At 35.3% G+C, this 24,999-nt stretch overlaps 2 protein-coding genes across 2 annotated transcripts; both read left to right on the top strand.

The window, feature by feature from the left end:
• LOC126727001 (uncharacterized) lies at positions 1-8,651 on the top strand. Its single transcript, XM_050432446.1, has 6 exons — positions 1-556; positions 659-808; positions 890-1,024; positions 5,960-6,004; positions 6,273-6,802; positions 7,870-8,651. Exons 1-6 carry the CDS (start codon positions 10-12, stop codon positions 8,497-8,499), a joined length of 2,037 nt encoding a protein of 678 aa, XP_050288403.1. The 5' UTR covers positions 1-9; the 3' UTR covers positions 8,500-8,651.
• Positions 8,652-19,508: 10,857 nt separating this feature from the next.
• Positions 19,509-23,882, top strand: LOC126728677 (uncharacterized). The gene is made up of 5 exons (XM_050434469.1): positions 19,509-19,583; positions 19,694-19,918; positions 21,230-21,322; positions 21,422-21,523; positions 23,682-23,882. The coding sequence occupies exons 1-5, from the start codon at positions 19,509-19,511 to the stop codon at positions 23,880-23,882; spliced, it is 696 nt and encodes a 231-aa protein (XP_050290426.1).
• The last annotated feature ends 1,117 nt before the right edge of the window (positions 23,883-24,999 follow it).

The raw sequence follows: 24,999 nt of genomic DNA on the forward strand, positions 1-24,999 counted from the left end.
AGAAGAGAAATGGAGATAGAGAGAGACATAGTGAGGGAGCGAGAGACAAAAACAGAGAGAATTTTATTATTGACAGAAGCTTATCGAGCATTCATGAGAAAGGATTGGGCAGCGGTGATGAAATACTACGAGCACGAGGATAATGATAGTGCATACTTGGATTATCCTCTGACAATCACCAATGACACTGCGCTTCATATTGCAGTGTACATCGAAAACATGGAGTTGCCGAGGTTTTTATTAGATCATGCATCATTTTCGTATAACTTCGGGAATATATTTGAAAACACAGCACTTCATGAAGCGGCAGCAACTGGAAATGTCGAAATGGCAAAAATGTTACTAGATTTTGACAAAACTCTACTTGACCAAAAAAATAAAGAAGGTGAAACTCCTTTGTTTAGGGCCGCTGCATTTGGTAGGACAAAAATGGTCAAGGTTTTGATTGAGAAGATTATTGAAGTTATTGACCTGGAAAGCAGGCCAATGGAAAAGCACCGTAGGCGAGGAGACACCAAATCCATTCTTCAAACAGCTATCATCGGCAAACACTTTGGTAGGCTTTCCCTCTCTTTCATTTCATGTTGAATATTACTCAATTTTTAATTTTTTAATTTTTAATCTCAAAGTTCTCTCTCTCTTTCACTCTCAATTACAGATACAGCTTTGGAGTTACTAAAATGGGATGTTTCGCTTCGAGACTTGGTGGATATAAATGGCACCACATGTTTTCAACTGCTAGCTAACATGCCGTCTGCTTTCAAGAGTGGACACCCCATGAGCATATTGGAGGGGCTACTCTATCTTTGTATGCCTAAAAATTTAAATTTTGCACTCGTGTAAATTTATAGGGCTAACAAAACCTGCAATAATTTTAAATCAAATACAGGCCTTCCAGATGATGATGACCTTCACGATGACAAAGAGGATGAATCTTGGGCTACTTCAAGTCGAGGAGGAGATCTTGAGTGTGGATGTGGCTGGAGTTTCCCCCGCCAATTCTGCCGCTCAGGTGACTATATAGGTAATGTATGCTGAAGAAACTTTGCTCCTAAGGAGCTTTACATTCATCGAAAAAGTCTCTTTATTTGAATAAATTTCTTTCATATTTCAAATTTGTTGGGTTAAAATAGATTGAAACTGGTTAATTAATTTAATTACCTAAATTGATTAATTATCCAAATTACATACAATATCATGGAAGCACAAACAAATTAATCACTAATCTAAACTAGAGAGTAGCGAAAATTAAATTTGACACAGTAATTTGTTGACAAATGAGAAAAACCTTTACAGGCAAAAATCTCACAAAGTGAATTTCAGGTTACCACTTTCGAAGAATCCACTAATTAAGAACAAACGGTTACAAGTATAATGAATCATACACCACTACCGGTCTATCCTAAAATACCAACATACAATTGAACCCTTAAACTAATCTCCAACTAGATTTGATCTTATAGAGATTTCTTCTTAGGTTTGACCCCTTTATCAACTTCTTTCCTTTATCAATTTGATTGTTGTTCTTTGATGCAAAGTTTTTCAATCCACACTTGTAGATCCAAAAGAATCTTGGCACGTAACTCTCAGGCACACAAGAAGTTGTATCAACTTCATAAAAGTGTGTATCTCAATAAGAGTCTTTGTGTATGTGATGATAGCTATAAAATATTGCTTTTTATATCCTTTGGAAACCTAAAGAATAAAACCCTAGAAAAGCCTTGTCATCATGGGGTCAAAAACAAATCTGGAAATTCAAAATCTGCATACCTCAATATATCGAAAGGTATCGAGGTAAGTATCGCGATTCATTAAAGCTCGATGGATTAGAGGTGTCGAGTGTAGGGGCCTTTTTTGTGTATTGCGTTAGGCTAGGCTGCCTCCTGCGATAATGGGCCCGAATGTTTTTGAGTAAGGGAGTTGAGATCGGTCCAACTGTAGCTCAACTTGGGTCGGCTTGTGCACAAAATATGCCTCGTCTGCTAGAAGTATGCTTACGGCAAACAGAACTGTTTCAGATGAGTTACGACAGACAGATATAATAATAATAACAAAACAGAGTACTCTGACTATTTAATGAAAAATGGCCAAGTAATCCCTACTTATAAAACATAACTCAGTCGTAACAATGTCATTTACAAAGAAAGTAAAGGAGAAAGAAAGTAATATAAAATAATCAAGAATGGGCATAAAATCAAGTTTAAGTTTGGTCCGCAAAAGCAAAACCAAAGAGGGGAGAACGCCTCCTCTCAATGCAAATAATCTCTCAGGAAAAGATTTTGCCGTGGGGATTAATGGCTTTGAGGGAGTCGGACCTGAATGGTTAATACCCAAAAGGAATCCTTGTCATGTTTTAGAAGAGAGCAGGATTTGAAGGGGGAGAGAGGGAAATCGACCTACTGGTACATGCCCATTGTATTATCTTTCTTTTTCCTCTGTTTTCTCTCTTCTTTCCTTTGTTTTCTCTCTTATCTTTTTCTTTTCTTTCTCTTGTTTTCTTTTCTTCTGTTTTCTTTTACTCCGTGAATACCCTCTGTTTTTCGATCCCTTCTTCAGGGCACGACAAGAGTTCTTTTATAGTGCCTGCCATGACTGGATTTTACCACTTTGCCCCTTAACCGCCTTTGTCTAGTTTGGACGTACTTGCCGACCATCAAAGGGTTCGTCTGTGTGCCACTCACCCTTGCTAGACAAAGGCAGGTTTGTTTCATTCGTCAGTCCACCGTAGCACTCTTACTTGCCATGACGTAAATGCTTTCTCTCTCTTTCCCTCAAGGCATGCACCTAATGGTTTCCCCCTCAACCTTGCCTCTTTTGGGTGGTCTGTCATCCCAGCAGGACGTACCTCCCAAAAGGGCTTGGGCAAGAGTCGCAAAATAGGTCTTTTCCCCTCTTCCCACCACCAAACCATACCCCCTTTACCTCTTACCTCTGACCCATGACCCCACCACGTCCCATATTGGCTGGGTACAGGCTGGTGGTGCCTAGGCCTTGCGCATACTTTCCTTTCACATATGTCCAAAAAATCTGCCTGTTGCTCATGCATCTGTCGTGGTCTGGAGGCTCGTCGTCTGTGTTTTTTTGACCTCTTATGTGGGCTTTTCTTTGTTTTCCCGCTCCATTCAAGAGCTGGACTTTGTCTGATGATGGGCCTTACATTTCTTTGGCCCACTCCTTAGTTTTCTTTATTTCTTGCAATGTTGTACTATTATTCCTACCGTAATAACTTAATCCTGCTGGGCCTCTTTTGGGCCAACCATTTATTCCTTCTCTCAGTGGCTTGACATGGCCACTGTTTTGCTTTTATTTATGGGCTCTTATGTCCCTTTGGGCATCCACGGCCCGTTTGCTTTCTTTGGGCTTCCTCGGCCCATTTGCTAATTCCACACTCTCATGGGCTTTTTACTAATTTCATTGGGTTTCTTTGGCCTAATAACCTTATTCTTATCCTTGGGGTTTATGGGCCTGCCATAAACCCCTTACTTTCTTTGTTTACATTACATTGAGCCTGCGACAACCCTTTCTCGCTTTTTTACCTCATACACTGCCCATGGGATGCTATTTCTTTATTTCCGGGCTTTTATGAGCCCACTTGCCTCTTCAAGACCACTTGTTTATTTCTTGGGCCTGTGATCCATTATTCCTGCCACTTGGGCCTAATAGTTTTGCTGCCTACTTTGTCAATTCTTTGTTGCCCTTGTTATTGGACTTTCTTTCTTACAAATGGCCCTCAACATCGAGCTAGGTATTGAGACAATCTGGTTCAACTTTTCTTGTGCTGTTTCTTGAGTAGTCTTCATGTCTTTAATAAACCCCTTGTCATGATATTCTTGAACCCACTTAGAACTTACCAATTACAAGTACAATGCATTTTGCCATAGGGTATGCCAATTACATAAAAATATGACCACCCTTACAAAATTAATTATTTAAATTTAAATATAAATATTCAATGTTATGTCACTTTGTTTAAATTAAAAAAAAAATGACAAAACTAAAACATTTTAACCAATGCATGTGAGTGTGTCTCTCTCTAATATTCTAAATGTGTGTAACCCTACCTTTAAAAATCATCTCTTCCACTAATCACAACTTCCCATGTGTTTGATTATTTTTCCATTTTTGAATTTTAGTTATATTCTAAGGAAGAATGTTAAGGGTACTACCAAGGGTGTCCACGAGTCAGGTCTATTCAGTTTTGGACTCAACCTTCACCTGACTTGCTCGCATTAAGTGGTAGGTGAAGAGACTCACCATCAACCACCAACATCAGTAGGTTGAGTCAGTTTTGAGCTTGGGTGGATGCCTATCAATTTGGTTGTGGTGGTGAGTGGCCAAATTTTATTAGGACTCGCCAAATTGGGCAAGATTTCTCTAAATTTGGCCAGATTTGGCTAGATCTTACCGAATCTTATGGAAATCTCACTAGATTCAATGTGATCTTGCTAGATCTAGAGAGAAATCTCAACCAATCAGTCGAAATATCCCTGGATCTAATGGAAATCTCATCAGATCTAGTGAGCTTTTGCAGGATTTGGTTAAGATTTCATCACATATGGCGAGATCTAGTTTGAAGGCTCCAATTTTTCGCTGACCACCATAGCACAAGATCGGTTTGGTTTTGGCTTGAGTCCAATTGGGTCCTTTGGGTTGGTAAACTTCACGGTTGCCTTGGACAACCCTAGATGCTACAAGTGTTACCATGTAAAGTTTACAAACTAATGTATCAATGTATGTGATTGATGGATTTTAACTACCTAATTAATGAATATTTGAAATGTGTTTTGTTGATTGTTGACACATCAATTTGTAAGTTTTATATAGTAAAAGTTGTAATATCGTAGCATTATTCTTTTATAAGAAAAGTCAAACGAAAACATGAAAAATTGTGGTTGATAAAATATAAAGTGGAACATTAAATGTGAGAAAAAAATTTATATTCCAAAGAGAGTAATGCTACAACCATATAACATTTTTACAAACTATTATTGTGGCAAATCTTTATTTATTTATTTTTTTTGAGAAATAATTAACAACATGTTACTAACCCCGCAACTCGAATCCTTTCCCCCTTAGACCCCCAAGCACATTGTGGCAAATCTTTATTGATTCTTATTTGGGCTCGCCATTGATATTTATTTTTACTTATCAATAATCTTTGACCATATTAGTAGTTTGTAAAAGTTCATAGTTCTAGCATTTTCTTCCCAAAGAATAGTGCACTTTTATAGTGTGCACACCAAAAAAAAAAAAAAATCAATGCCATAAACTAACCACTTGGGCATCTATTTGGGTCAGCATGTGGGTCGGAATGGCAACATCATGTCTCAAAATGGAAAAAAATTACCTTATGAGTAACGATCTCGTAAGACTACTTTCTCACAAAATGTGTGAGTTCCACACTTGTAAGTCTCACTTGTTGTGAGGAGAAAGTCTCTTAAGATACATTCTCCGCAAAATGAGTGGAAATGGATGCAACTGCGAGGGAATTTGACCAGTTTTTGCACAATAGTCATCAAAATCTTAAAAGAAGAGTATGACACCAGCTTTGGAAATTGGGCAGTCTTTTTTATTTCTTTTTTTCTTCGAATGAGTAATTTTGGAATCACACCTTTATCACATCATTTTTTATAACTATTTTATATAGCAAATTGTGATTGATTATCTGTTACTTTCACTTAGACTACCACCTTTTTACACTACTCAAACTTAGCACATCAAAATTATAGCAAAATTATGAGTCTTGTGACAAAAAAGTGTGTGGTCCTAGATTTTTTCTTTTGGAACTACAAAACAATTTTTCTTGGATGAAACACAAAACCTGCATCTGATGCCATACCGCGCGTTTTACATTTCTATTTATTTCAATTAGAGCATTTATCAATTTATGCTTCTCTTCTTATTTTTCAATCCAATATATAAATATTTCTTCAACGACCTAAGTCATGCTAATTTGCAGCCATGTCAAGGATATACCATACTGTTTGGAGGTGCATAGCTCAAGGTACAACCTGCTTCATTTATTTATTTATTTTTAAATACATATATTCATTACACTGTACTATTGCCACTCTCAGTGCAAATCAAAATTTTGATACCAGTTTAAATGTATAAATTACTAATCACCAGTTTTCAATCAAACATGTAAAAAATTGGTGGCTTTGTAACCATAAGTCAATATTTGCTTCTGTCAAAGTGGTATGTTAGAATTGGCGTTTAATCATTTTTGTGGAAAGTTAGTCTCATCTTGCTCTCTCATGTGATGTGAATAGGATTGCCAACAATTAGAAGACTTTGGGACATAAAAATACAGCAAAAGAGAGTCATGAAGCTTGCTACAATTCTAGCTCAAATAGACAAGACATGGATGAATACAAATAAGAACAGAGATCATGAAGCAGAAGGAGAAGATTTTTATGTTGTGGGGAAACAAGCAATAGAAGATTTAAGTAAGGAAGCTGGGCCTCCTCCGCTTATTGCTTTATCTTCTGATACTCCACTAATTTCAGCAGCAAGAAATGGGATCACAGAGATTGTAGAGATCATTCTCAAACGGTATCCTCAGGCAATTGAGAATAGAAATGACCGACTTGAGAACATACTTCACGTTGCAGCAAGATATCGAAGGAAAGAAATCTTGGATCTTCTACAACAATCTCAGGTTCCAGTGCTGAGGCTTAAGAGGTTGATCAACGTCGATCTTGACACCATTTTGCATCAAGCTGCATACTTGGGTGAGCATCAGTTGAGGGATAGGCCTGGGGAAGCCCTCCGCATGCAGTCAGAAATACAATGGTTCAAGGTGCTCATTTTGCCTGCATTTCCCTCTTTACTTCATAACTGGATATCTTTATGAAAAAATTTAGTACTTCAAACTATTATAGAAATTTTTTTGCCATAATCTTAATGTGACAGAGTATGAGTGGTGGAGAAAAAATGGTGAATCAATATGTAGGTGATAGTCAATCATTCACAGTCTATCACGCTAGAGTTATGACAAAAAGTTAAGAAATAGTTTGTAGTCCCATAACTACTTTATCTTTATTGCATCATGTGTATTAACTTGTAGGAGACCATATTAGCTGAAAATTATAACATACCTCAGGAGTATTGCTACTTTCTCTCACATGAGGGGTGAGCCTCATGGTGGATTTCACACGGGGCTCACTCCTCATGTGAGAGGAGGAAACAATGCTCCCCAAATATGTAATAATTTCATGTCTAATACTACGTAAGTACATCACATGGTACAGAGGTAATACAGCAGTATAAATATTAAATTTAGAGCTGCCTATGTTAGTTTGCTGATACATTGAACCTATAAGATATGATTTAGGATCTTGGACCCTTGGATCCTAGGCCTTATATTCTAATGCTCTTCACAATTTTGATTTACTTACCTTCACTAATTATCCAATTTTAGGTTTTCATTAGCATCTCTTAAACATATTTTTTTCTCAAGTAGGGGACTATACAATTTTACAAGTGGATGCGTACAACTTGACTTAAAAACTCAATTTCATAGAAAGCGTGTGAAATATGTTAATTTATAGGAGTATATTATAAATGGGCATAACTAATGTATAGTTTTCCTCAATTAAATTCAACCTTGTGAAACTGAAGTAATTTTATTTTCTCCAAAAGCAATTAAATTCAATTATATAGTTTATTGGCCAATATAACTACATAGTTGAATTAAATTGGGAAACCTACGGTAGAATACCTATAGAACTGCATCTAAGTTTTACTTATTTTAATAGTCTCATTTCTTTTGGAAGTGAGAAGCATAACTTGTTTAGGGAACTTAGAATGTGCTTTTTGTTATCCAATTGCATAAGAAATAAGAATAATAGTTTTCAATCAATGCAGCGAGTGCAGAAACTTGTACCTCCAGATTTTATCAAAAACCAAAATAAGAGTGATCTGACTGCTGAAGAATTGTTCACCAACCAACATAAGCAACTGGTGGCAGATGGCCAAGAATGGCTAATGCGAACAGCAAAGGCGTGCACTATAGTTGCTGTCCTAATAGCCACCGTTGCTTTTACCTGTGCCTACACCATCCCTGGAGGTTCGAACTCAAGAACAGGACATCCCTTGCTACACAAAGAAACTCCATTTCACGTTTTCACAATCTCAGACACAGTATCACTCTGCTTCTCCCTGACTTCTGTGGTCGTGTTCCTCTCGATTATGACATCGAGAATGCACGAAAGGGATTTCAGGAGGTCTCTTCCATTGAAGCTAGGCTTGGGACTGACTACATTGTTCTTTGCTGTGGCAGCCATGATGGTTGCTTTTGCTGCTACACTAGTGCTGATGATGCGACAGAGGCTACATTGGGCTGCAATTCCAATTTACACTGTCACTTGTTGCCCAGTCACTGTTTTTATTGCGCTTCAATTCCCTCTTTATCTCAATATTGCGTGGTTTACACTTAGTGATGTGCTACAGAGTCTCAGCTACTCTCTTCCTCTTGGAAAATGTAAAAGATTTTGAGCTATGTGGAGTAGCGCACCTAGGGTGATTATATAGCTATGCCTAAAAATAAAATGTCTTATTTCAGAATAAGTTGACTAGCACAGCTCTTTTCACAACTTACTTGAGTGATGGTAAATGAGTGATAAACAATAAAAGTAGCATCAATGATAGTGATAAACTTTCAAAGTGATTGTCAATTTGTCATTACTTACCACTTAATAAGTTCTTAAAAAAAAAAAAAAAAAAAAAAACTATGAAAAAAGTTTTTAAAGTAGTGGTAGAGTTTGTTTTATGTTGCTAGTTAGCATTTTGCTTATGTTATTGACTATGTCAAAAATGTTTGTGGGAAAAGTTGACGGATGCCATAAGGACATTGGTTTAGAGTATTCACATTGGAAGTTATTTGAAATTCAAATAGTGTGTAAAACATCTATGAACATTTAGACCCCCAAATTAAAATTACCAATACAAGCTTATAATCAAACAATATTTGTGTGGAAAATGAAATATAAGCTATAACCAAATAGGTAACACACTCTAAACTATAATTAATAATCAACACAGCAGTAATTAAAAGGTAAAGAGAAATGGAAGAAAGATGCAAACACAAAGATGACATGGTGATGTGTTATCGAAGAGGAAACCGAAGCACTCGGCGAAAAACCTCTCCGCTGTCCTCCAAGCAGTCAATAACCCACTAGAGAATAAAGTTGTGATACCTGAATAGTAGAAGACCCTCCAAGCCTAATCTACCCAATGTACCTAAGCCCTCCAAGCTTCTTGCTTCAATAGGGTTATGCCGAACCTTGTCTTCTCTAGCTTACCAAATCCCGCAATCGCCCATTGCATCAACCAAAATGAATTGGTCCCTTTTAAACTGCTTCCCAAGTACCAAAATACCTCTTCACTGATATGGGTATGGTAAGATAAGGATTTGGCTAAATGTATCTCTCAAGGATATGTCAATGGAGAGGGTGAGAGTAGAGGAATTTGGAGAATCAAAGGATGAAGATTGTGGATGAGTTAATCTTGTTTTTCTCTAGGGTTTCTCTCTCAAAATTCTCTCTGGAAGTTCTCTAGGGTATAAGGGTATTTATAGTAGAGTGTATGAGGAATGCGAAAAGTCATGTTTCAACCAAACAGGGCATTCTGGCGACTCGACCTCATGACTGGAACGAGTCGCGAGCTAATTGCCTGGCCAGATTGGAAGTTTTTTCCTGTAGTATTATAGCTGACGTGACTCTTCAGCTCCCCTGCATGCTTCACATGTGTGCCACTTTTGGCGACTCCCTAGTCGCGAGATCTAGTCGCAAGGCCCTTCTTGAATGCACACATTTGAGTTTTCTTTACACTCTGTCACACACTACCCTTCCATAATTCCCACCTAAACACAGGGTATCTAATTGCTAAAATACAAGCAAATTTTGGCACAAAATAAAGCCTACATATGATTGAATAAATTCAACCTTACACTATTTTAACACGTCAAACACCTCAAACAGCCTTTATTAGTGATGCAAAAGCTAAAATTTTTTAGTAACTTGCTATAGTAATCTGCTACTAGTAGCAGTTATTGTAGCAAGTTGCTACTATTTTTATTATTCCTCTATCTTTCTCTCTCTCTCTCTCCACCTTTTTGCCTCCATGGACTGCCAAGGCTGTCATGATCTGCTTCAGATCGAGTTCATTGTGATGATCAGCTCTCTCTCTTTGTAAGATGCCTCTTCCTCTCCACTTGGCCAATATCAGTTACAATGGAGATTTTTGTTTGTCATTTTTTAACTGCTGTAAGTTTTATGATTTTTACCCCCTTTAGATGACATATTGGCATGTCGATTCCTTCTCACGAAGACAGGATGCGCGGTACTTAATCTCCTCGAAAGTGGTTTTAGACTTAAAGCCAGCCCAAGCTTGGGAGTATGCACAGTCTCTTAAAAAGAGACAAAGGATTCACCACTAGATTATAGGTCCAGAAAAAAAAATGATTCCATGAAGGTCTACCTACCAGACTAGGTATGGAGTTAAGGTATAGGATGGGAAGAGGTTAGACACCCCAAGCTTGCCTAGCTGTAACTGGCCTTCATATATTATTACTGGATAGTGGATAAATGGTGTTTATCTAATGAGCCTATGTGAATGTGCGCATGCATCTAAGCCCTAGATTTCGTTTACGGGTCATTTGAGACAGCTATTGAAAGCATAATAGACATGTAGAAGACAATCAATCATGTGAAGGTCAAAGAAATGTATGAACATATGCATATTTGATCATGTGAACATAGAAGCATGTGAATATGGAAGCATGTGAACATGGAAGTGTGCAAGCATGTGAACATGTGAATATGCAAGCATGTGAGGGTATGAACATCCAAGCATATGAACATCTAAGCATGTGAGCATAAGAGTGTAAGAGCATGTGAGCATAAAAATATGTGAGCATGAGAGAATACGAACATCCAATCATGTGAACATCTAAGCATGTGAACATGAGTATATATAAGCATGTGAAAACGTGAGCATGTGAGTATATGAGCATGTGAGCTTGTGAGCATGTAAGCATATAAGCATGTAAGAATATATGAGCATGTGAAAATTTAAGCATGTACATTTTTACCCCCCAATCACCTCAGCATTTAAACACAATCATCAAAGTGCATGAGTGCATAAATGTCCAATTGCATGAACACGTGAGCCTCCAAGCAAATAGAAATATGATCATCCAAGTGTGTGCACATGTGGACACAAACAAAGGGTTGATGCTTAATGAGAATTAATGATTAAATCTTTTGCAAGAGTGACACTTAATTAGAGTGGGGTCCTCATTAAGTCTTGAATGTCTTTCCTCTATTAAACTCAACCTCAATAATTAAACATGTGCTCTTGCCTTTTAAGGTGTTCTATAATCAATTGACTTTTATTACCTTTGATATCAAATTAGTTTGAATTCAAATATCCAAGTATTTTAGGAAGGATCATCAAATTAAATAAGCCATCAAATGCTTTGTCCTTTCCTAATCAACCTTTAAATTCAAATTCAATTATCTCTAATATATTAGGCAATCTGATCTATTGATTGCCAACTATTTTGGAGTTAAAACCCTTAGAGCATCTCCAGCAGCCTCTCCAAATTTTTACCTAATTTTTGTCTGTTTGGAGAATGAACAGTGACATTTAGCTTTTAGCTACCCACTTTTTCAAATATACTTTCCAACAGATTCTCTATCTCATTTAAATATTATTTCTTCATTCATTGTTTATTCTTTTTTAATCATCATTTATTCTTTTTTTAACAACTATATTTTTCAATGAAAAGTGCTATATTCACAACATTTTACGCAATACTTTCACAACAAAATTTATGTGGAAAGTTATTACTAGTTTTAATTTGTACCCACCACTGAAATTATTTTTTTACTCGCCAATATTAACTAATAATAATCTGTTACTTAAAATTTATTGTGAAAATATTGTAAAAATATTGTGGTAGTATTTTTCAATTAGGATTTTTTATTTTTCCCTTATCTCTTTTTTTCCTCCACACGTTTCTTTTCTTTTCTTTTTTCCTCTTTTTTTCTCCTCCACACCTTTCCCTTATCTCTATCTTCTCTAGCACTTTCTCTAGAGCACTTTTCTTTTTTTGTTCTTTTCTTCTCTAGCAGCATTCGGCTGGAGCTCTATTCTTTTTTTTTTTTCTTTTCTTCTCTAGCAGCACTTCGGCTGGAGCTCTCTCTCACACATGAAGATCGTCCGCTTGTCCTTCTCCCACCACCGCATATCCTCCTCCCCACCAAGGCTCAGATGGGTCAGCTTTGCTTCTTTTTTTTTTTTTTTTTTTTTTTTTGTTCTAATTTGATTAGTTTTAAAATTGTGATTTGAGTTTGTATTTTGATTGAGACTGAGTTTAGAGATGTTTGAGAGAAAAGATCAAGAATAGTTCTGTTGTTACCGTTGTGATTATTGAGTGAAAATAAAAAATTTTAATCGGTTGTGATTATTGAGATTGAATTAATTCTTTTGCTCATGAATAGGTGTCTCTCTTTTCTTTTTTTTCTTTTTTTTTTTTTTTTTTTTTTCCTGATTTCATTTGGTTTATGAGAAAAATTGTTTTAGTGTTTGGATTGTATTCTGCGTTTTGTAGCCGTTGAGATAAAGAAGAGAGAAAGAGAGTGAAGAAGAAAGAGAAAGGAAGGAAAGAGAAAAAAATATTTTTTTAATTCAACCGGGATTAATTTAAGGAGAAATAATGTTTGCAAAATCTACAGTGATTGCTACAGTGCTCTCCAGACTTGGAGAGCTACTGTAGCAAATCTAAAATTTTTTTTGGAGATAGAGAGGCTGCTGGAGAGCTGATTTTGTGTGAACAGTTGCTTTTCTCTCCAAAATTTGGAGATGGCCAGCTAGGGGTGTCAATGTTCAACCCAATCCGCGAACATGACACGAACCCGACACGGGTTTTTTCGGGTTAGGGTTGGGCCTTAATGGGTTTGGGTCATAAACGGGTCGACCCGATAGCGACACGATAAGAAACGGGTCATAAACGGGTCAACCCGCGTAACCCGCAATAGACACGTTTGACACGCCAATTTATTTGTGTCAACCCGAAATGACCCACTTAACACAACATGTTTAACTCGTATAACAAATTAATATTTATTTTATTTTAGATTTGTCAAATATCTTTTATATCCAACATATATTTTAAATTTAAAAAGAAAAGTAAGTAATTACAAAAATTTACAAGGGATATAATTGGAAATTGAAACTTTATAGACTCTAGAACTACTAATACCTTTTTTTTTTTTTTTTTTTTTTTTGGGCATAGAACTTACACAAATGAAATTAGATGAGCTTGTGGAAGATGTTATGAATTTGAACATCAACAAAGAATCTATGGATGATAATTATGGTCATAGTCAGAATTAGTCTACTGTTTGCTCAAATTCTTTCAATATTGATACTTAGCATTTGACGAGTTCCAAGAATATTATATTTTTGTTGAACTATATTATTTTTATTTTTGTTAAACTTTGTTATTTTGTATTTGGGTTGAAGTGTATGCATTTCTTTTAGAGTGTAAATAACTTATTTCTAGATGAATGTTTATTTTTGTTGAACTATATTATTTTGAATGTGGGTTGAAGACTTGAAGTGTATGCACTGCTTTTTGGGATGTAAAAAAAATTATATCTAAATGGATGTTATATTTAATATTATGCAGGTTGAAATGAGTTGTGTTACATTCGTGTCAACCCAACACGACTCGTTTATTAAGCGTGTCAAATGGGTTGGGTCAGGTCAACCCGCCTTATTAACAGGTCGGGTTAGGGTTGAAGGATCTTGACACGATTATTAAATGGGTCGGGTTAGGGTTGAGCCATTTAGTCGAATACCCCTACTTCGACACGACACGAACCCGACACGCTAACCCGAATTGACACCCCTATGGCCAGCCCTGTTGGAGATGCTCTTAAGCCTTTTAGGAAAGAGTTGTAATTAATATCTCATTAATCACTTATCTTTTCCTTAATCTAATTTTAGGTATAAATTCCAATATCTTCTGTTATTAAAGCTTGATTACCTCCACTTGGAAAGATTTTAATCTTGAATTAGACTATTGAGACTTTCCTTTTAGGAGAATCTTCCAATTAATACTTGATTACATTATACGATTATTACCTTCAGAATTTATCGCTACAAGAAAAACGAGTTATTGCGGCGGATGCAAAAAATGCCGCTATATGTCGCATATTACGGCGTTTTTTTGGACCACTGCTGTACATAGGGTCTATTGCGGCATTTGATTGGACTGCCATAGTAGTTCTAGTCTTTTGCGGCAACCTACAGCGGTGGTACATAGAACTTCCATAATATATATGTTTTAGCAGTGTTAACTTAGATATAGTGGCGCTTCAAAAACTTGCCGCAATAAATATAGCATTTTGCGGAGATACTATAGTGGCTATATAAATGTAAGTTGTAGCAGCGTTGAGTTGACCACCGCAATAGACCTCCTTCTAATTCTCTGCCTCCCCAAATTTTCCCTCTGTTTTTTTTTTTTTTTTTTGGCTTTTCATTTTTAGCGCCTTTTCATTTTTGCCAGCTCTAACCAAAAACACTATCTCTCTCATTTCACTCCCAAAATCCAGGCACTCTCTCTGTATTCACTCTCTCTCTTTCTCTATAACTATTCATCTTTAGTGAAGATGAACCCACTTTCCCTCTCTCTTTCTCACAACCTAAACACCTAGCTCTCTCTCTCTCTCTCTCTCTCTCTCTAACTTGCAAACCCAAAATCCTTTTAATCCTCAGCACGAATCCCACCACCGTCGCTGCCTCCACAACAACCCCACCACCACCACCAAGCCGTCGACTCAGTGGCCACCCAGTGACCCCAATCCACCTCGTCACCGCCACCTAGCAACCCCAATCCACCTCGTCACCGCCACCTAGCAACCCCAATCCACCTCGTTGCTGCCACCTAGCAACCCCAATCCAGTAAGTTCTCTTGAACTCTCGAAACCTATGATGTATCGATTTTTTTTTTTTTTTAAAAAAAAAAGGGATTTTTTAGTTTTTTTTAGTGTTTTTTTTTTAGTTTTTTTATTTATTTTTTATTTGATGATGAGAAACAAGTTAAGGAAGTTCAATGTGCTTTGGTTATGGGTATCCCTTTATCAGTTTATGGGTATCCCTTTATTAGTCCCATGTGATGTGTTATGTTTGGTGTTGCCAAATGTGTGTTGGTTTGTCCTTTACAAACTTAAAAATATTTTACATTAGATTGTAGTGATTAGCTTTTTGAGCAAGTGGATTTTTGATATTTTCGTGCTACTACGCTTTTTTGATTGTTAATGAAAATTTTCTGTTTGGCCCTTATTTGAAGAGAGGGAGTAGATCAATTTTATACAATTTTTTCTTACTTTCTTTTATTTATTTATTTATTTATAAATGAGTAACATAACTTTATTGATAAAAAGAAAATAAGGCAAACTACTAGCTATATAAAATGGGTAAAGAACTCCTTATATTATACAACCTATCTCTTGTTGATCAAGAATGTGGTAGTAAATGGTGTGGAGCCACTAGTGAATACTGGAATTTGGTCTTCCTTGGAAACAGGTATTGTATATCCTTACAATGGGAATTGCAAGGACCCAATTTAGGCTTCTTAGCATTTGTAAGCATTCATGCTCCGCTATTCATGTCTTACTTTAAGGTTTTTCGCAATTAGTTGTACTTATCATCCTATTGATGGGGTTGGATAAGAATGGTTGGTGAAAGTTTCAATGTTCAACAAAATTTTTGTAAGGTTGAATTTAATCAACCATCTTGTTGGCTTTATTTCGTGCCAAATTTGTTTGTATTTTAGCAATTAGTAACCCTGTATTTAGGTGGGAATCATGTAAGGGTAGTGTGTGAGAGAGTGTGAAAAAATGCTCAAGTTTGTGCAAAGTAGCAAGGACTCGTGATTGGACCTCGCGGGTAGCTCGCGGCTTGCAAGCCGCCAAAAGTTGCACACGTACCAAGCATGCTAAGAAGTTGAAGCGTCATGCCAGCTGGAGCACTACAGGACAAGAAGTCGCAAGGCCAAGCCACTAGCCAGCTCTGTTTTCGAAAAACTGACTCTTTGCATTCCAAACACACACAAGTATAAATACCCCCTCATACCCATGAAATATTGAGAGCTTCCAGAGAGAATATTGAGAGAAAAACCCAAGAGAAAAATAAGATTGACTCATCCACAATCTTCACAAAAAGACTCTTCAAATTCCTCTACTCTCACCCTCTCCATTGTTACATCCTTGAGAGGTTCATTACCAAAACCTTCTCTCACCATACCCACATTTGTGAGAAGGCCATTTGGTGCTTGGGAAGCAGTTAGGAAGGGACCAATTTCATATTGGTTGATGCTATGGTTTATAGCGGAATCTGGTAAGCTAAAGAAGAAATATGTTCGGCGTAACCTCATTGGAGTAGGAGCTTGGAGGGCTTAGGTACACTAGGTAGATTAGGCTTGGAGGGTCTTCTGCTGTTCATGTATCCCAACTACATTCTTTAGTAGATTATTTACCACTTGGAGGGCGGCAGAGAGGTTTTACGCCGAGGGCTTCGGTTTCCTCTTCGATAACACATCGTGTGTTGTCCTTGTGTTTGCATCTCTCTTCCCTTAATCTTTGCCATTTAATTTCTGCTGTGGATGTGATTTTATTTAGTTTAGATTGTTTATCAATTTTTCATTAAGCTTATGTTCATATTCCGCACATTAATTGTTTGATATTAAGCTTGAATTGGTAATTTATTATTTGGGGGTCTAAACGTTCATAGTGTTTTATACACTATTTGAACATTCAATTTTGGTTATGAAAGCATTATTAAATCCCTTTTCAGATGCTAGAACTCCATATTGTATGTGTTAATAATATAAATATTTCTTGTGAAGTAGAATTAGGGAAGCTAAGATTAAGGTTCCAGTGTGATTACTTTTTACATAATAGACTAATTGAGAATTACACTTTTCACCTTTTGAATGCACTTTGTAAGGGGGAACAAAAGCTTTTTATGATTGCCTTCTAGTTGGATAGTTCAATCCTACTCTAGAGCATGGTGTGCCTGTGATTTACCTATTACACAACTTGTCCAAAGGTTTCTTGTTATTCCTCTTTGATCTGCTATAATTTTCTTCTGGTCCTAAGGTCTAGTGGTTGTGCTACTTTAAGGAAACGATTTCCACAAGGCAATTGGACTCTTACCCTCACCTTGGTTTTATTGTTATTATTATTATTATAATTATTTTCACATTACAAACTTTGACTAAGAAGATTAGAGGAAAATCTAATGCTTGCTATGTCTTTTGGTCATGTGGAATCTTTTGGTCTTTTGAGTTGCATTGGCTTACCTAGGTGAAGTGAAAATGTGCAAGCTTAGCTACACTTTTTACTTGATATCAACTTGTTTTTTACTTGTCGTTGTGCTTATATATATATATTTATTTATTTATTTTAGACTTTGATAGTTGAAATGGCAAGGCGAAAAGCAAATTTGCGCATGCATTCCAAGAGCGTAACCTTGGAAGGAGCTTCTACACAACATGCAGATCAGGAAACAAACCAAGAAATGCACAAAGCTTCTATGTAAGGTATGGGCTTACATGAACATTTTGCTATTAGTTTGGTAACTTAAAAATTCTTTTAGGAATATGTGTTGAATATACTTGTTCAAATTGAAATTCTACTTGTGACTTCTTTTAGAAATAAGCATAAAAGTGATGAGAGTTCGGTTACATGATGAATTGGATATTGGCCAAGGGATAAAGCTGAGATCTCTCTAAGCCATGGAATCGGTCTAGGTCTTGGATTCTTGTTTGGGAGTTAACAATTTGATTAAGAACACAATCATAGTAAGTCTCACCAAAATCAAAATACTATTAAAAAAAAAAAAAAAAAACAATACATTCTATACTAAATCCTCCACCCCCTCTCCAAAATCAGTTTCTGTCTCTGGAAGCCTAGAGCAACATTTCATTCACTTTTACTCATTGTTATTGATACCATTCTGTTCTGGTCGGAACGATCGAAATTTTTCATACCAGTATGCAAACTGGTACCAGAATACCCCACGTTCCACCTCGGGTCAGGTTTCGGGCCGTTTTGGTCATTCCAGAAAATTTTGGCCAATTTCGGCCGGTACAGGATTTGGTCTATTATTAAAAGAAGAAGAAGAAGAAGTAAAGGTCCAAACAACGCCGGTCCACCGTTTGCCTGAATGAACCTAGTGTCCCAGCCCACTTCTTCATCATCTTCTTCTTCTTTATCTTCTTCTTCTTCATTTTGTATCCACTGGTTAGTGGGACTAGTCTTTTGTTTTTTTATTTTCTAATGTCTTGACTCTTGAGTGTCTTGGTGTCTTCTAGAGTCTAGTTCTATTCTATCCTCTTTTATTGATTTCAAATTTCAACTTTTCTGAGCTCATCACGTGAGTAACTTTGGAAACGACAAAGAAAGTTAAAAAAAATCCAAAAGCAAATGTTAGTCAGAGGTATTATTTTTATTTTCCTCGTCGTGTTCAATGGTTTATAACTTTATATTAATATTAATATAATTTTAAAAAAAATATTATTAATAGAAAAATGTTATATTGATAACATTTTCATAATACTTACACAATAAATTGTAAGTAATAGTTTGATATTAGCTGTTATTAATAAACAAAGAAGTAATTTTAATTCTAGGTGTAAATTAAAACTAATAACAACTAGACACTTATGATTTATTGTGAAAATATTGTAAACGTAGCACTTCTTTTATTATTATAGTTTTAAGATTCATATACTAATTAAAATGTTAAGAAATTTTGTGCTTTGACTTTCACATTTGTTGTATTTTTTAGGATTATCCAAAATGTGAATTTTATTTGTAGACAATTATAAATAAATATTTCTTTTTTAAATTTTACTTTGTTTAATTTAAAAAATTAATTAAATTCATTTTTTATATAGTAGTAACACTTATTTAAATTGAAACTTTTATGATGTATACGTGTGTGTTCATATATATATATATATATATATATATATATTTTAGAAACCCTGAAACACTCTAAAATGGTATGCTGAAATAGGCCGGTACCGAAATATTCCATTCCACTAGACAAACTGAAATGGGGTCCGTAACGAAATTAATAACATTGCTTTTACTTACTATTTACTTACTTTAAATATTGATTTGCATTATATATTCAATTTCATATATATATATATATATATATATATGACAGCTTTGTTTTGGAAGTTATAAAGTTGAAGATCACACTCTGCTAGTTATGGCTTAAATTAATGATATTGTCTCCTTTAAATTTCAAATGTGCACCCACTTGTACATGCCACCTGTAGGCCAAGCAAGTACTTGGATGTTTGGGATCTTCTCGACGACTAAGTAATTGAGTTACCACTAAATAGTATGTATTAGCCGGTTGATGAAGGGGCAAGGGCTTTCACTAGTTTCTTGGGTACGATTGTTCGGAAACCCCACATGTGCCCTATTAGATATCTGACTTGGAAGGACATGCTAGAAGAACTTAAAGAAGAGTGTTGGCATGTTGTAAATGTATTAAAGAAGTTATAATACTTGTAATTATGACATTTTGTGCTAGGTTATACATAAATATTTGAGCATGAAAAAATTTGTAATTTGTTAACTCAACTATTTGATTGTAGCGAAAATACATCGTCCCTGCTAATCCTACTGCATACGCGGCTCTGAAGAGATTTACCTTACAGAAAATTGGGAAGGCTTGGAGGGATCACAGGTGTAGGTTGAAAAGCACTCATTACATACCGCATCCAAGAAACAAAGTACGAGTGAAGAGCATCCGACCCAAGGGATGCATACCAAAAGCTTGGGATGTTCTTGTTGGGCATTGGTACACTGATGATACAGTGGTATGCTTGCTCTCTCTCTCTCTCTCTCTCTCTCTCTCTCTTTAATATAAGAAAGAAGTTGAAGCTATTACATATTTGTATGTTAAGAAGCTGTCATGTATTGGTAATATTGCAAATTGCCATGACTGTTGTGCTACAATACAAAAAGAATTGCTAGGATTATGGTCTTGTTTGCTGTTTGATTATCTACTTTAAACAACAATAATAGTCATCTAATTCTAATCTTTTGTTTTGAAGGAAGGAAATATTTGGGCCTTTAGCATTGCTCAGTTATTTATTCTTGCTTCAAATCCGGTAAAAATTTTAAATTTCATGACAATTTCTCTATCTCCATATTTGTAAAATTTAAATCTGAATCAAAAAATTGATCTGGACAATTTTTCTCATATAGTTATACAAGAACAAAGTTGTTGCCACTTGCCACTGATGTCATATAGAATGTGGTGCAGACTTGATTTTTTGTCATTTTTTTAAAAGCATTTAGATGATTAGATGTACTTCCAAGAGATAGAAAAAAACATACAAGAAAGAGGTGTTGCCTCAAATAACTGAATAAGATGATGTATTGTGCACACATTCAAGCTATTCGAACAACAGTTGAATTCAACGGTCCAACAAACTATTCGTGGGTTCAATCAGTTCATGCCATCAATTTCTAGATGCTGATTGTTTAGTTTGTCCTTTGGTATTGTGTAAATACAAGGAATTGTGACATTATATGGGAATTGGATGGTACTCAGTTATTGTTTTTTATTTATAAATGTTTGTTTAAGAATTCTTTTCTTTTCTCCTTTTCTAAATAAATGAGGTATTATTAGGTATGCTTTATTATGTTGGATTTTCTTTTTTATCCTTTTCTTAGGTATGCTTTATAAATTTAACCTATCTGTTTATATTCTAATTAATTATGATATTATCACGGTTTAACCATTTAAACTTAAAATATTAAATCTTGTATATTTTTTTTATAGTTGTTTAATTGGTTGTTTTTTCAAAACCATGATATTGAGAGTTGAGAACTTGAGATGACTTTTTTTATAAGAAGGGTTTGAATTTGAAGCACTAATCGAAGAATCAAAACTTTGGTCCTGTTTGAGGTTATTTTACATCTTTTAGCTATTGCCATCTTAGTTGTAATGTAGTTATATGAAAAAAAAAAGATAAAAAGGACTCCACTAGTAGGAAATCAAAAAGGTAAAAGAAGAATAAAAGATCCTAACTTGATTTTGCTTGAAAATTATACCCACTGCCTGCCTGAAATAGATACTTAAAGCATACTGTATATACACATGTTACTCTAATTGAATGTAGATAGAGTCAGAGAAGAGTAGGGACTGTCGTTCTAAACGGGATGACTTACATACTGCTGGTTCTTGTAGCTATGCCGTGCACGCTACAAAGAAGGTAATAAGCATTATGACTAATTTTTAAATGATTTGACTTATCTTAAGTTTATGTGGAACCAATATTCATCACTACATAAATATACTGTTCATATTGCAGGCAAAAGCGGATGGACGTCCTATAGAGCGTGCAACATTATATTCAATACTGTATACTTGTAAAGATGGATCTGTAGTTAATCCTGTAGTGCAAGAAAGAATGGTGAGTAATCTAGTATCCCTTATATCAATATGAAATTCAAACTACCATTAGCTTAGACTTGGATTCCTTGAAAGAGTTTATCAAATTTGAGTAATTGTTGTGATTTTTTCTTTGCTTTACATGTTTATGTTGCTTATAGTTTTCCTAAAAAGAGTCACATAGCTGAAAATCTTTAGGTAATCCAATCTCTCTCCCCATTATTGCCAACAATGGAAAAACAAGGGTAAATGTGAGACGAGAGTCAATTTCTATGAATTACAATGAACATATAAATTTTTACATTTCATATTTGAAAATAGACTATATGTGAACTTAAGATAATCAGTCATATGCATGTCATTTATATAACCTAGCAATAATGCTAGCTGGAAGGCATAACAATATAGGAGCCAGTGGTTCCAATTAATTTAAGACTGAATGCGACAAAAGCTACGTCCATGAGGAGGACCATTTATGAACATGTCTGTATTAGAATTTAGAGCTACTAGTATTGGTTTTTGTATTGGCATTGGCTTTTGGGTAACACAGGCAGTACATGCTTAAGGCTTGTAGAAATTTAGAAGATTCTACTATTACTGAATAAAGAAAAAATATTATAAGATTGTAATATCAATATATTGCAAATTTTTTCATAGTAAAAAATTGATGCCTTCCTCTGTTATTCTAGAAGATCTGGGTGCTTTATTTTTCCTTTTAGAGCAATCAAATTTTTTTTTTCCTGAAATTTTCTATATTCTGTGCAAGTTGGTGTGACCTTGGTTTGTGCTGCGGCCGTCGTTTTTTCAGTTGTCCTAGGGCTTTTAAGTTTTTAACATGCTGACATTCAACTAAATGTCATGAGGATGTAGGATAGGGCCATGTCAAGAAAATTAATTAGAAAATAATCCTATTGTCATCTTTCTGTTGTATCGTATCACATTTTTAACTTTCTAACTTTCTAAGGGTGCTTTCCTGTGCTCAACATTCATTTATCAGGAAATTCTCTATTGATTTGCAATCTTTTCTTTGTGTAATTTCTTCTATTGCTGCAGTAGAATGTATGTATATTTTATGTAAGAGGTTATTTATCACCTGCTACATTTGTGAGGCAATTTATAAATTGTTCATGCTTCTTTATCTACATGAGAAATCTATCTTTTTGATTGGCAACAGATAGATGCAAATTAATGGAAATGATCATTCAGTAAGATTTTCTGATTGATTCCCCTGCCCCCCACACCCCCCCACCACCCCCCCCAAAAAAAGAAGAAGAAGCTCTTGAATGGTACCAAGTATGTGTTTTGTGGCAGGCTTGCTTGTTTGTTAAAGGTATATCTGCAGGTGACAATGTACATTGTGGAAACTTCTTTTCTGGATGTTCCTTGCCTAGCTCGTCCATTTCCAATTTATAAGAGCTTTGTGCTAATCTCTGAGCTGTGCTTCTTGTGTCTAGAAATTAATATTTTATTTGATATCATTGTTCTCACACTTTTTTTAACCTACCTAGATGTCCTTAATCCCATCAATATGTGATTAAATACTTGGTGCCTTCTATTTAGGATTTTATCATGCACCTTTTCAATGTTGATATTTACTTGGTTTCTAATGTTCAACAGTTTCCCCATTGGCCTTAGAACATTGTTGTTATGTTTAATGTCCCTATTATCAAATTGATTTTTAGATAACATTTTTTTTGTCTTGGGACTTTGCTTTTATATCAATATTGAAGTTAAACATTGAGAACAATATTCCTATTCTTGAGAACAATAGGAGCTATTGAAAAAGCAAATAGCTGAAGAAGCACAAAATTTGTCTGTCACATTGGCAGTACAAAATAAGTAATTTACATGTTTATATACAAATTAAAAAGTCCTTTTTATTCATAGTAATTAAACATGCACCCGGTGAATAACCCATGACATAACTTGCCAACTTGCTTTTGCAAAAGGAAGTAAAATTTGCTGGTCAATTGGAGTTTATTTAATTTTGGAAGTCGGGTGTATTTGCTAGTCAATTGGATTTTATTTTAGGTTTATTAGTTAATTAGTTTTCTAGGATAATGGCATGGGTTGTATAAAGATTTCCAGTGAAATTCATGAAAAATATATTTTTTGTTATCTTGAATCAAATGATGTTGCTAATTTTTAATTGTTTTGTTTTGTTCAAACCCAAATATCAGGATAAAATGAAGGAATTGTTGGCTAACCCTTCAAATCAATTGAAATCATCTGACATAAGTGGTAGTATTGCATGGTCATTGGATGATGTGTTTGCCAAAGTGATGGGTAAGGAGCGCAAAGGTCGTATTCGTGGGGTAGGATTTGGTCCAAGACCAAGTGGCCAAAGTAGTAAGAGTGCTCTCACGGACATTCAAATATGATCAAGTCAAGCAAGGGATGACGAAGTTGCACAACTGAAGGCTTCCTTGGCTAATATGGAGGAGAAACTGTCATTTTTTGAAGAAATGAAGGAAAGACTTAGCCAATTCGAAGAGATGGAGCAAAGAATGGCTCGCATGCTTCAACAAATGCAACAAATAACTTCACAATGCAGTTATGTATGATAAACGGTTTTAGGGTTATTACAATGCATTTATTTTTTAGTAAACGGTATTGCATTGCTTGTGTTGGATTATTAGCAAAGAATAAAGGGTAATTTTTCACTATGATTTTCTCCTGATTGGGTAATAATAAATTGTGATTTACCATAACATTTTGTTGGTAACTTGTATGATATGATATGATACATGGTGTTGTCTAGGCATAGTGTACTAGTAATAAAAACTAAATAAATAAATCAAGATTGTGGTACCATGTAGATGTTCTGGTAAGTCCTCAGTGAATATTTTTGGATTCTGTATAAATGTTTCATTACGAAAAGTTTCTTTTGGTGTCTTGGGACCATTAGCCTATAAATGTTTTATTCCTCAGGACAAGCTTGCCTTTTTATTGAAGTGCCAGTGAAGTATATCAATAAACACTCACTCTCAATCTCAGTAAATAACTTCAAGTTCATAGAAAATGCTTTTGGTGCCCATATGGAAGATAAATCTTGAAAACAGCACCTAAAACAGGTCACAGGTGGTATGCATTGAACTAGGGGTGTCCTAATTGGTATATCTAATTATAAAGCCTTCAATCCATTGCTATGTCGTTTTTGATATTTTTGTTTACCTGCTTTATCTAAATCAGTTTAGGGTAATTAGGGATGAAATATTATGATGATTAGCAAAAATTTGTCATATCTTCCACAACTTAAGTCAGCAAAATTAATGGTAGTTTTATCTCCTTCTCTTCCTCTATTCTTGAGGGGTGTCTCTCTGTGTGCAAGCATGGGCCTTTGTACATTTCAAGTTGGCATTTTATTTTTTGCATTCCATATGCAAGAGTTTATACTGTATTAATTTGGTTTTCCTTTTGGCTCAACTGATTTTGTGAGTTGGCATGCTATTGCTATCTTGTGAGACTTTGGGAGATTAATTTACTAGGATAGGTTAT

The sequence above is a fragment of the Quercus robur genome, chromosome 5 (genome assembly GCF_932294415.1).
Source record: "Quercus robur chromosome 5, dhQueRobu3.1, whole genome shotgun sequence".
NCBI classification, from domain to species: domain Eukaryota; kingdom Viridiplantae; phylum Streptophyta; class Magnoliopsida; order Fagales; family Fagaceae; genus Quercus; species Quercus robur.

Coding starts and splice junctions, on each gene's coding strand:
- LOC126728677 (XM_050434469.1), top strand. CDS start 19,509: ATGTGCCCTATTAGATATCTGACTTGGAAGGACATGCTAGAAGAACTT. Junction 19,584..19,693: donor AGTGTTGGCATGTTGTAAAT/GTATTAAAGAAG, acceptor ATTTGATTGTAG/CGAAAATACATCGTCCCTGC. Junction 21,524..23,681: donor CTGTAGTGCAAGAAAGAATG/GTGAGTAATCTA, acceptor CCCAAATATCAG/GATAAAATGAAGGAATTGTT.
- LOC126727001 (XM_050432446.1), top strand. CDS start 10: ATGGAGATAGAGAGAGACATAGTGAGGGAGCGAGAGACAAAAACAGAG. Junction 1,025..5,959: donor CCGCTCAGGTGACTATATAG/GTAATGTATGCT, acceptor GCTAATTTGCAG/CCATGTCAAGGATATACCAT. Junction 6,803..7,869: donor CAGAAATACAATGGTTCAAG/GTGCTCATTTTG, acceptor CAATCAATGCAG/CGAGTGCAGAAACTTGTACC.